The following is a 13,453-nucleotide window of genomic DNA, read 5'->3' on the forward strand; positions in this document are numbered from 1 at the left end:
CCCATTTGTCACGCAGAGGAGCCCATAACCAGCTCCCTGCTCTGCACAACAGTAGGAAAATAACAGAAATCCAAGACAGTATTTGCTTTTCTAGGAAGATTCAAGACATGCTTGTTGCACGCCCTTTGCCTCCTGTCACAGGAAAAAGAGGCAGAGGAGGCAGCAGGAAGCAAAGAGCAGTTCTAAGAGAATCACCTTCCCATGGCTGGTTTGAAAACACCAGACAAGGAAGGAGCCCTTGGGAGCCACCCAAACTTTATTGCCAGGAAGTCTTCTCCTGGTCCCATGTGGGTGTCTCAGTGCTGTGCTGTTTGTGGGAGGATTGCTGCTTCTCCTCCTCACAGCACAGCCTTGGACACAGGAACATCAGCTTCCAGTACTCGTGTCCTGGGGCCGGGACTAGCTGTGGCCCAGACTTAGTAATGGTGCCTCAACAACAGGGATACTGCAGCAGGGCTCCAACTTACTTGAAAATAATGCATGGAGAGGCTGTCCCCATACCTGTGAACAACAGCAACAACTCAGCTGGATTTGGAGCTGGACCTCAGTGGGGAATGAGGCTTCCATGGAGCCCTGTGAGTCCCTTCCAACTCAGGATATTCTATGATTGAAATCACTAGGAAATACTGGAGCACATAGTAGCCAACACCAACTTCATATGGGCAAACTCTTTTTAAAGACAGGAAAACAGGTAAAAAGTAAACCAAACAAGATTACTACGAGACACTATGACAAAGAAAACAGGGAAAGGATTAGCCTGTTTAAGAGCTGGAACGTGGGAAAGCTACTAATGCCCCAACACTGCAATATAATGCTGATTTTAATCTTCAGATCAAGAGACTACAATGTTTATAAATATGAGAAGACTTGGGCTGCTAAAGAAAAGAGAAATTGCATTTGCAGAGGCCTCCCTGCTGTCTGAACGTGCACTGTAGACAAGACTCTGGCCCTCGATGTTTGCTCTCCCTTCCAGCAGGGTTTCATGGAGCACCTGTGTGCTCATGCAGGGCAGTCTCTGCTCTGTGGGAATTCCTAAATTCTGCTCTGCTGTCCTCACTGTGCTTCAGCTAGACAATCCAAGGTCTAACACCTGATCCTTTCATATCACCTCACCTCTTACCTGCACCACCTGCAGCTACATATGAATCTTGGGGATACTTAAATTATCCGCATGATTCCAGTACAAAGTCAAATCAAAAAAACCCCACTTCTGAAGTCAGGAAGTACTCCCACTATCACAGTAACAAACAAAGTCTTTCTCACACTGATTTTGAGTTTCAGTTCCAAGTAGGTGGAAGACATCTACCTTAAGCTAGAAAGCTGAAGGATATCAAAGCACTTAGTAAGGACATGAAGCAAGTGCCACGTGTGGAGCTGCACTAGACTCCAGCCTGTCTCCTTAAGCCAAGCACAAATGAGCTTTCAAAGAACCTGAAGGTCAGAGCACATGGCTGCTGCTCTTGAAAAGTCTCAAATCAACACAGAGAACATAAATTCACCCCTCCGCTGTCATGAGTTTCCTAAGTGGATTTCTGAGCTAGGAGCCCGAGTTCAGTGCACAACACGGACCACATCCTCATCTCTCAGGACTGAACTTACCTCCTTTTCTCCCACCCAATAGAGTGCTTGACAAACTCAAGCATCAAAAACACAACTACAGGCTTACACCATACTAGAGTCTCCTGTACCACGATTACTCCTTCACTGGCACGCACAGACCAAAACCTGAAAGCTTAAACCAACAAAAAAAAGCCTCATGTCAGTAAAGTCACACATCAACAAGCATATATGGTCAGGACACAGGAGCAAAAGAAGCAAGTGAACAGAAGCTAACTGCAGGTTAGCCCCACAGTGCTGAAATTTTATTCACCTGCAATCCCACACAAAGCTTTCAACGCCAGATTCAAGTGACAGAGCCAAGACAATGCTCATCCTTCAGCTGCAAGCAGCACAGCCAGCTCCACTTCTGCACCAAGTGCACCTTCTTTGAAGGTGGCCTAAGCACAGGGCAGCCAGGACGCTGTGTGAAATCCTCTGGGCTGACAGCCATGTCTGCCTCCAGCTGCATTAAACTGGCTGAAGACTTATTTTTGTTTCATCATTCTCAAGTGATTCTGGCCCCAGAAGCAGCCCTTGCAGCAAGGACCTCTAACAACCATCTGAAGCTGGGTCTCTTTGGTAACTGAATGCAAGCAGCACACTACAGAAAACACCTCGTTTTCTGGTTTTAAATTATAACCAGCTTACAGGCAAAACGTTCTTGAAGATTTTATCAAGAGGCAAGGTCTGATGATCACTCCAAGTTTAACTAAATACTAAGCAGTACCAACTGTTTTCAGAACAACACAGACAACAGATCCTGCTGCCCAAGCAAGAGCAGCTCTCTCCATCTCCACACTGCTGTCTTTCAATGAGCACCAGAAACTGCTTCATGGGAGAAAAAAAAGCCCTGAAATGGGAAAACAAGACACTCACTGTAAACAGACTCTTGGAAGTTACAACAGAAACAAGTTAGGAGGGAACTAAAAACCGTACTTGTGGACACGTCCTGGAGTAGAAGACAATTACACGGCTTCTAGTGATGTGCTAAGGAGTCATGAACAGATTGCACTGCTACCAGAGCACCTGAGAGACTCATGAACTGACTCAGCCATCCCTCACACACATCTCAAGCCACACAAGCCATGCTTCATTACTGAGCATGTTTTTTACCTGGATCCAGCTGGTGCTGAGAACAGGAAGTGAATGTGTGACAAAATTATCAAAAGAAAAGCCACCACATGCCACAGAGAAGCGAGATGATGTAATTGCTCAGTTCACACAACAAGTCCAAATTCTGTTATACTGACTAAATTAACTTCCCAACTGCCCTTCCAAACCAGACTATTGATAAACACCTTATTAACACCTTATTAATTTGACATACTAGGAAGCTGCACATGGCAACTGTGGTTAAAATAAAGAACAAAAAAAGGAAAAACCTTTCAGTATGCAATGAGGGAAGTGAAGTACTGAAATATTTATTTGATGGCACAAAGCCCAGTTCACGACTGCTCTTCCTACCTCCCCACACAAACCCAGCCACACACAGAGATATTGGTGAAAATGTCTTGCTCATATGCCTGTGCCAGTTTATTCAGCACAGAGTGAACAGCTGAGCTAATATTCTGGATGTAATTATGTTAAACAGTTCAAAAGTCCACACAGAAGTCAATACCAAGTATTCCTATTGATGAAAAATTTTAGGGCGACCTAAGTGTGGCTACTACAGGGAAAAGGCTACAGAATAAGTATTGGTGGAAACGCTATTTTGTCAGAATTCTGACAGCAGCCAATAAGGCTGCAGCTTCTTGTTACAATAAAGAATGCATGCAAATATCTTGACAAGTCACCTGGCAATGAAATCATGTTTTTGCTTGCAAAACCTGAAAAACCACAGGAACAAGAAAAACGTATTTCACAAAATGGTTTGGAAGCTCATCTCGTTCCAGCCCCCTGCCACGGGCAGGGACACCTTCCACTATCCCAGGTTGCTCCAGGCGCCCTTGAACCTGGCCTTGGACACTTGCAGGGATCCAGGGGCAGCCACAGCTTCTCTGGGCACCCTGTGCCAGAGAACATTTCCTTGAACTGTTACTGTGACTATAACCTGTAAAAGAGATCTGTTTCACTCTATGATTTTGATTTTTTGGCTGGCATCTTCATTTGGCTGAGAGGTTACTTGTAGCTTATACTTGCAGGAAGGGATAATGGCATTTATTTCATAGTAAATTACTGCTGCAGAGGGAGATCTACTACTTCTGTAGAGGAAGCAAGAACAGGCTACATTTAGACAACTGGAAATGCAATAAAAGAAATTACATACTGCAGCAAACGTGCCTCTCTGCTCTGCTGAGACCCCACCTCGAGTCCTGCCTGCAGCTCTGGGGTCCCCAGCACAGGGAGGACAGGGAGCTACTGGACAGAGTCCACAGGAGACCACCAAGGTGAGCACAGGGATGGAGCCCCTCTGCTACGACCAAAGGCTCAGAGAACTGGGATTGCTCAGCTTGGAAGAAAAAAGGCTTCAGGGTGACCCAACTGCGGCCTTCCAGCACCTGAAGAGAACTTGCAGGAAGAAGGAGACACTACTTACAAGAGTGTGTAGCGACAGGACAAGAGGGAATGGGTTCAAATTGATTGAGAGTAGATTTAGATACTAGGAAGAAATCCTTCCTTGTGAGGGTGGTCAGGCCCTGGCACAGACTGCCCAGAGAAGCTCTGGCTGCCCTGGATCCGTGGCAGCGTCCAAGGCCAGGCTGGACAGGGCCTGGAGCAGTGTGGGACAGTCGAAGGTGTCCCTGTCCGTGGCACAGGGCTGGAATAAGATGATCTTCAGGGCCCCTTGCAACCCAAGCCATTCTGTGATTCTGTGATTCCATCAAACGGAAACACTGGCAACAAAGATTAGCAGACAGAGAGTTATGGCAGGCAGTGGCCGAAAGCCCCGGTTATGTGACCGCAATGTCACCCCCAGGGGTGCGTGTCCCGCACCCCTCCCGGCGGAGGGGCAGCGCCGGTGCCCGGCCCCGTTCGCCCGGGCCCCACCGAGCGCCGCAGCCTCAACGGCCGGGGCCGGGGGGCCGGCCCCGAGGCCCCCCGCGATCCGCGGGCCCCCTTTGTTCGTGCCCCGGCCGTACCTCCAGGATGTCCTCCAGCACGTACGCCTCCATCGCGGCCGCCCGCGCCCCGCCTCACCGCGCCGCCGCCATGCCCCGCCGCCCCCTCCCTCACGGCCGGGCCCCCCCCCCGGCGGCACGGGAACAGGAAATGGACCGTTCCACCCCGCGCGCCCGGCGCCTACCACCCGCGCGCGGAGGGGGGGCCGCGCCGCTCCCCAACGCCCGCCCCGCGCCCCTCCGCCAGCACCGCCCCGCTGGGAAAAGAGAAAAATCCAACGGGAAAAGCCCGAGCACGACCAGCTCGTTTTTACGTGGCCCGTGGATCATTTCACCTCCTTCCCCGCCGTGAACTCGCAGAAACCCCAGCCGTACTGGGGCAGATCCGTGCCATGCCACATTGGTTTGTGTGCTGTGTATGAGCTGTCCTCCCGTTACACCGAAACCCCTGAACCTCTTTCAAACGCTGCTCCATCGGCCGCCCCCGTCCCTTCCTCCTCCAGCCAGCTCCCGGCTGGCAGCAATTCCAGAAACTCGCTGTGACACCGCCAGGAAACCGTACTGACCGCATGGAGCAAGGGCTCCACACGGCAGCTTGGACAAACATCATCTCCTCAGCCACTTCTTACCTACACGCTTCTCTGCTTAAGCCACAACATCCAATGGACCAGAAGATGCCATCCTACACAATTCCGTAACCCTAGGTGACAGTGACACCAATTCTGTACGCAGCAGGTCAAGATCACTGAGCAATCCTACCTGCAGCCCTCAAAATAACTCATTTTCCAGTTCAAAACGTCAGCATAATAAATCTTGTCAACCCCACAAAAATCTCCTCTCTCATGATGCCATTCTAGCAGAGCAAGGAGTCGAACGGCCAAAGGAATTAAATTCACGTTTTTACTTGAAGAAACACTCATACTAATCACTTCGTTTAATCAATGCTATCTTTTCCCAAAAAATACTAATTGTTAAAAACATTCACCTAACAGCAAGAATATTCTTACCTGGATTTAAAAAGCTGGCCAGACTGGCTAGTAACATCACAAAGATAAATTCCAGTTGTTCATTGTAAATTTTAGGCATAGGTACATTCTTCCATTTAAAAATGTTATTTAACCACCAAAAAAGGGAATTACATCCTACTCACCTATTACAAAGCCCTTCATTTTACAGTAACTCAACACCTGCCCAGGCTGTCCATACTATTTTTGCACTTTAGGGAACACTCCAGATTTTAGGATGTTTTACAGGAATTAATTCAAGGAAGAAGCACAGAACAATATTCCGCGGCTCCTCTCGAGTCATGCTTTCAGGGTGACATTTCTAACACCCTCAGCAGCCCCCTGCAACTGTTGCTGTGTCCATGAAATCCAGCAGTAAGGCACAAACATCAGCCCAAGTACAAAGCTGTCCCTGACAGCTTGAAGGATTTCTTTGTGTGTATATATATATATAAAAGGAAAAAACCAGCCACCACCTCCCACATAACACTCATGTCTCAAAAGACAAGTTATTCAGTCTTCTGAGCCTTAGAAAGAATTAACAGATACCTTATATCACACAGACATCAAAAAAAAAAAATAAAAACGCTTAAAACACACAACTTCGCACTGAGCTAGAGATACTTCACACATGACACCACTGAAAACATTTTCAAATGCAAAGACAGCATTACACAGGAACAAAAGCAACTGTCTGCTCCACACAGTACAGAATACCAAATTCTAAAAAGCCCATCCACAACTCTATGCTCTACTGAAGATCTCATACTGGTGTAAAGTAAAGGATTTAACACATGCTTCCATTCTGCTCCTGAAAAATAAAAAAGAAATAATAATAATAAAAAAAACTTTCTAGGGGATAAATATATTTAGACCCTTGTGATTAATTTCTTTTCTATTTCTACTGTGTGATTTTGGGTTTTACACAAAGGTCAGGAAATACATCCTCAATTCTACACAGGTAAACACAAACCCATTTCTTCCTCACTTTCAAGTCCTGCTCTAGGAATTACTTGAACAGGTTGATTAGAAAAGATAAAACACATTATCTCCTCCAAACATCTCAGCTCCTACTCGACAGCTAACGACCTTTATTTAGCGTTATGCTGAAGGGCATGATCCACTCAGTGCCCTCATTTATTGCCACCCACTACTACAAATCAGCCTTTTCTCCTCATCGAGAGGCACCCTAAGACCAGGCAGCTGTCTGAGCTGTGTCCATCCATCATATCCCTTACACTCTGTGAGCCTCAAACACACAAAAACCCCTTCTGCTCCCCACACCGAAGGTGGGACACACAACATCTGAAGCTTGAGGACACAGTTGAAAACAAGTCCTGTTTCAAGCCACAGTGAAGTGTGGTAAGCCGAGGGGAATCCTGAGAGCGTTCTGAGACAAGCAGAGCTAGGGAAGGGTACAAATCAATGCTGGTTTATTCTGCACTGGGCTCCCCACACAGCACTGGTAACAGTGTGGAAATGACCAAAGGAGAATAAAAACCTCCTCAAGAGCACAGCTGTTGGTGCAGAGCAGAGCTGTACACGCTCAGGAGCTCACAGACAGTTTTTAGGAAGAGTTTTCATTCCAGCCTTCCAGGACCATGCAAGCCACCAGGAATTCTGAACTGGCATCACATCACCCTGGAGCACAAGCATTTCACCCATTGATCCGAGACAGATTCTGGCACCCAGAAATGTGAGCATTGAACAATTGATCAGACAATTCCCACTCTTATATCACAAAAGCACATTGTTATCTATTTACAGCTGATCGAGCAGTACTGGTCACCAACTGTCCCAAAGCATATAAACACACTTTTTTGTGTCTGTTTTCAGAGCCACAGAACACAGTGTCAAGGTTGGGTTGTTTAAACCCTGTCCCATGCAGCTGCTAACACCTTATGCAGCAAAATCATGAGGTGCATTAATTACTAAAAAAACACCAAATCATTCTGAGAAATAAAAAAAAGGAGAATTGAAGACAGGCCCTCAATACAGAACCAATTACCAGTTATGCTCTTCAGCAGGCATTCCTAAGTATTTCCCTTTCCAGAAGTAGGTACACAGTCAGATAGAATCCACAAGTTCCTGAGACAGTTAAGACCCAAAACCAGAGTGGGTTTCCAGCCCAAATTTTGTGACATTCTGATTATCTGCTAGTGCCAAGAGGCAAAATCCCTACCATTGTCACACAGAATACCTTGAAAATTGAGGTACCTATCACAATGACAAATCCAAACAAGATACACTTAACACACAAGATGAGCATTCCACATTAATTAGAAATACCCTTGAAATCAGAAAACTCAGTTAATGCACCAAGGGAAAAATTCCATCATTAAAACCTTGAAATGACCGAGTCTGCTCTTCCAACATGAAACAAAAAACCATTACAAGATACAGGAGCAGTTGTTGATATACAAGAAAAGTACTCAGTGCAAAGAATATCCACACAGATTTTTCAAAGGCTGCTTCAAACTTGTGTTGGGCCCAATTCTTCCATTTTTAAGGTGATGATACTCCCACCTATGCTCATTTTGCTGGACTGAACCCAGTTCTTCATATCTGCTCTTAGAATAAAAACAATCTTCCAAACCCCTTTACAACTAAGCCAGAACTGAGTGTTTGCCCAAACAGACACCCCTAAGGGTACTCACTGCTCCATATAAATGCACTAGGATTTATCAACCTTCATTAGGAACTCCAGCCTATAACTAACAGCTCTCCAAAGTATCAGTATAACCTCCAAGACACCAAAAACCTTCTTCTCTGCTACTTCTTGTATCCTCTTTTCTAAATACAAAAATCTTGTTATGCCTCAACAGCATCATCTCTGCTTTGTGGCAGTTTGCATCAGTCACCACTTGGTGCAATTTTTAAGGTCCCTTATCTCTATGTCAATACCAAACAAAATAAGTTTTAAATCTTTTGTTTCAGGTTGTCCCTCCAGAGAGATTCATCCAACTCCTGGATCCTTGGTGGTTATATAAAACAAGTCAGTCCAAACCCAAACCTCAGACACCACCTCAAGTCATGACCTCCATCTGTTTTTTCTATTTTCACACTGTATATTGTTTTCTTTTACTTGACTTCTTGCAGCAGGCACAGTTGTGCAGTTGTCAGCCTCATTAAATTTCCCCCGTCCTTCAGGCAGGTGCTTTAGTGAATTTCAAATAAAGAACCCTACTTCCTTCCTTTCATTTTCATTATTGGGGTGGGGATGATAGGCTTTAACCCGATAAATACTGAAGACATGCTTTTATTATGATTTTTTTAATTCCCTCAGCTTTATAATTCAATGTCTCTCTCTGAGCATTTCAGACTTTCCTGCCAAAAGCTGCAGTGGAGCTTTCACTTGAGTTTTACTGTCACAAGATGATCCTTGCTGCCCATTCCCATTACTACACCCCCCTTGACTCAGCTCTGTTATCTCCCACAGACAAGGAAACTTTGATAACAAAGCCACATATTTTTCTTCTCTAACAACCATGTAACGACTTGTTTTGACCATCCAAGATGATTTCTCACTCAAAAACTAATTTTTCTGCCAAGAAAGATCTTTCATTTCTCTCCAGCCTATTCTTCCCTTGGCCTAGGGCAGCAGCAAGGCATTCTAGACCCCTTTGACATGTTCAATGTTTTCTGTTCAGTTAATGTTACTCCTTCTGGTAAAGGGACAAAGCTGGAAAAGATGGAATTCTATTCCTTATGGTATCCTGGAGATCTAGGTTTTCCACAGCTCCAGGGAAACTCAAATCTGGAAAAGGTACCTGACTGAACTACCTTGGAAAGCACCACCACTACACATCCCGAGGTTTTTAATGCCCATTTAAAAGGCTCCTTAACACAAAAAAGGTGCAAGACTGAGGGTTGAGAGACTAGGATACTTGTGACCTATCTGATGGAATAACTTCCTCAATTCCCTTTACAAACCCCTCCTCTGATCCCTTTTCCCTAAGCAGAAGCACTAGGCTGCAGAAGCTGACTTGGCAGCTTGCAGGAACTGTCAGGATGTGGTAGGATCAGGGAATACAAGGACTCCATGCCCAGAGAAGCCTTCTCAAAGAGGTGGAGACCTCCTCCCAGTAATAGCTGGGGAATTAGCAATGTCAGCATGACCATTTCATAGATGATTTCTCATTCAAGGGTCAATTAAAAAAGGTAATTAATTCCACAACCGAATTAAGAGTTAGCACCATCATCCCAGGGAGCTAAGAGAAATAAAAAGATTCACTGACAGATCATACAAGCTCAGCCAAAAAGCACTGGGTTCACAGCACTTGGCCCAGGAACATGAAGACAGGGAATGTCAAAAGCAAGCTCTGTCTGGAGGGAGACTGCAACACTCTGGTCAAGAACGGTGAGCTCATCATCTTCACTTTATCAGCAGCCCCTAATTGTTACACCATCCATCTCGAGACAGAAGCCAGAGGTATGATATAAAAACATTTCTGAATTAAGTCTTGATTTATCCCTGCCTAAATGCATCTGACACCTGAGCAGAGTTTTAGAGCCCAGCAAGCAAGCAGCATCCTGGCACAGACACCACCCCTGCTCATGGGCCTGGAGCCTTCTGCCCTGGTCAGTGCCTACATCAGCCCTATCCTCTGGGATTTCAACTCCCTAAGGCAAACCTGAGCATGGAAAAAGGAGCAAACAAAGTATCTTTACTCATCCACAGCACTGCCCTGAAGATGAACTGAACTACAACATCACTAAAAAAGAACCATGTGAAGATAGCTCCTCTGATTTTGCTATGGAGGAGCTGCCCAATGCAAATCCCAATGTACACGACACAAGGTGGAAAAGGCAGACAAAATCACACGAGCAATTTGCAAGGGTTTTTTGGCATAACTGTAAGATTACTGGTGGACATTTTTGTCTAAAGGGAGCTTTGTGTAAGAGATCTTCCTTTAAGTTATCTGTAGAGTAAAGCCAGTAAGTTTTCCAGAACTTTGAACACACTAAACAGCCCGAGTTTTGAGAAAAACACAAATGAAATGAGGGACGTGTTCAGAAAACACAGCTTGGAACATGGAAGATCCTTCTTCAAACAAATGAACTTGTATTTCTTTCTCATTCCACATGTGAAATACTGGTGACAGAAAAGCTGTGTGTAAGGAAGCAGCATGTGCAGTCCAACAACATTTATATTAACACCTCTCAAATCCTAAGGCAGGTACTAATCCAAGATAGCTCCACATTAGAACATAAAAATTTGACAGCAAGTTCTTAAAAAGTTTTTAAAGTGCAGACAAATTCCCTGCCCAGAATTAGGAAACGTCAAACCAGGAAAAGCCACTATTTAGGACAGTCTCCTACTCCTTTTTAAGTGGCCTCATCTAGCATTTATTTCTACACATGAATTCTAATTGAGTGAATATTATTTCACATCAAATTCTAATCCAGGACCTGCTGGATCGGGATGTCCCTGTCTTCCTTCTCCTGGCTGTGAACCAGATGGTTGTTCCAACAGCTCTATATTCAGGCTGCTCATAAAAAATTTGGACTTGGTTAATATCAGATTTTGAAACCTATTCCAAAAGCAGGAACCATAACAATGCACCTGATGTTTCTTTCATTTAAAAAACTCCCAACAATCAGAGTTACTCAGCTGGCATCTTCAAATTCACAGATGAAAATGGCTAGAAAACCTACTCCATCCATTGACAGCAACATCAAGCCTGGAATTGAACAGAACAAGCTGTTGGATAAGGCTGAGGAAGGAAAAATACATAAACTGAATACAAAATGAGGTACTACTCATATTACTGCTTGAGTTATTTCTATTAACAAGGACTCTAAAAGTTTTTGGAAAGGCTGTATACTCTCTAACAGTCAATTCTGGATTACAATGAAAGCCACCATCGAAGATATCTCCCTTTCTTGAAAACATTTTGGCAATTTTTGTTAATGTAATTTTTTTTTTTAAATGAAGTTCGGTGAGACTTCTACTGGTCAACTTACTTCAAGTCTAATTCACTCAAGGAAGTGCTTATTGGGTGTTGCTGCTGCACACACTTCTTCAAAACCAGTAAATTATTATTATTGTAAGATTTTTCTAGGCCTAACCGAGGTTTTGGCCATACTCTGATGTAAGTAACCCGTGCTGGGGCACAGCAGCCCACACGTGCCCCACAGCACTGCAGGAATTAGCATCCATATCAACTTTCATAACAAACACAGCCCTTCCGTCTCTCTGTGCCATTCTCTAACCTAAGTACTTCTGCAGAACCCAGCTGGGGTGCAAGTATTAGCACGTTTCTAAAAACCACCTCAACTTAAATACACTTCAGTAAATTTACTTTAGGAATTTTCTCAACTGGAAGACACAAGAGCATTTAGAGTGATTTTACAGCGAACTGTGGACATTTCCCCCCCATGCAAGCTCCAGAAAAGCCCTTTTCTGCAGTTTAGTACCAAAAGTTGGCCCCTATATTTATCTCTGAGGAGTTCCTTGATCAAGCTGATTCTCCACAAAAATACCAGCATGCTGCTATGCCAACTTTCACTTCTGCTAGTGACAGAGATGGACACAAGGCATATGTTCATCCCTGGAGCAGACTAACATTCAAAGCACTTTTCTTCTTTAAACCAGCTTGGTTTTTCATGTTATGATTATAATCACAACTGTGATTTTTTTAGTCAGTCTCCAAAGGGACTGCTTTGCTGCACTGCACTAAATGACACAAAAGTGATGGTGATAAACCAAAAGGCTGCAGTATTCTAATACAATCCTGCTTAATTCCTTGCTTTCTCCCTATACTTTATACACTGCTTTCAAGAACTTGAACAAATACTAGATATAAAAGTCAGTGCTGATTTTATCTGAAGAAGCTCTAAGTTTTTAAGCTACCTGCAGGAAAAAAAAAAGAATTCTGTGTGATTTATCTGTTCCAGTCACTTCCAAACAGAAGATTCAGAGGAAGTGTCAAGAGGACTAGTTTGCCCTTGAAGACAAAAATTCTCAATGATCTGTACCATTCCTACCAACTGGAGTCCTCAGAAACAATGCAAATGTTTTCTGTGACAGGGATTTAGATGAATTATCCCACCAAAAGAGGCAGTGCTCACCCTCCTCCCTGCCTGAGTTCCTGCCCTTCGCTGTGTCAGCACAAGCTCTCGTGCCTGACACGCTGGATCCAGAAACTGATCAACTGGAAATGTGTTTTTTCTCTTACTGAGTTTTTTTTTTTTTCAACGACATCATTTCCCAAGTGGCTGGGAGGAGTATTGAATGTCTTTTTTTTTTTTCCCCTTCCTCCAAGCCCAACTCCCCCAACTTCAGTGGGATTAGTACCCACGCTGATGCAGGGGCTGAACAGCACCGAGCACTTGAAGAAAAAAAAAAAAAAAAAAACCAAGTCACATCATGACTTGAAAATTTCAGCTTCATTAAAGCATTGTTCCCCATTCTGTGGAGGAGAACACTTCACACCTGCAGAACAGAATCAAGAGGAAAATTCCACTGGCAAAGCATTTCAGGACAAGACTGAACAAAAGACAAGAATACCTGAAGTTGGGAAGTGGGAAAGCTCCAGAACAGGAAAACACGTGAGTCACCTGCCAGACACAGATGCACAAGGGAGCTCCAGCTTCTCCTTCAAGTGTTTAGTTTTTTTCTCGTGTGTGGGAAGAACTGGGAGGTACAGCTGGAAGGCTAAGAGCGACCTTCCTCCTCTTATCTCTGAATCATTCCCTGCCCCAGAGGGGAGTTTCAGATACTCCCCTTCAGCTGGGATTGTAGTTCCCAAGCCTGCTCCTGCACAGCTGGACAGATGTACAGACTCA

The 13,453-nt window shown here is 44.6% G+C and overlaps 1 protein-coding gene across 4 annotated transcripts in view; it reads right to left on the bottom strand.

The window, feature by feature from the left end:
- The window catches only part of ANKRD17 (ankyrin repeat domain 17), a 68,206-nt gene that overhangs the window by 48,117 nt on the left and 6,636 nt on the right, over positions 1-13,453 (bottom strand). Inside the window, exon 1 of one of the 4 annotated variants that reach the window (XM_014884916.2) lies at positions 4,680-4,733. The exons of the other annotated variants lie outside the window; for them this stretch is intronic. Within the exon in view, the coding sequence (XP_014740402.1) occupies positions 4,680-4,712 (33 nt within the window). The 5' untranslated portion in view covers positions 4,713-4,733. Of the gene's footprint in view, positions 1-4,679; positions 4,734-13,453 lie in introns of those variants that run through there. 4 annotated transcript variants of the gene reach the window in all.

The sequence above is a fragment of the Sturnus vulgaris genome, chromosome 4, assembly GCF_052056855.1.
Source record: "Sturnus vulgaris isolate bStuVul1 chromosome 4, bStuVul1.hap1, whole genome shotgun sequence".
In the NCBI taxonomy this organism is placed as follows: Eukaryota; Metazoa; Chordata; class Aves; order Passeriformes; family Sturnidae; genus Sturnus; species Sturnus vulgaris.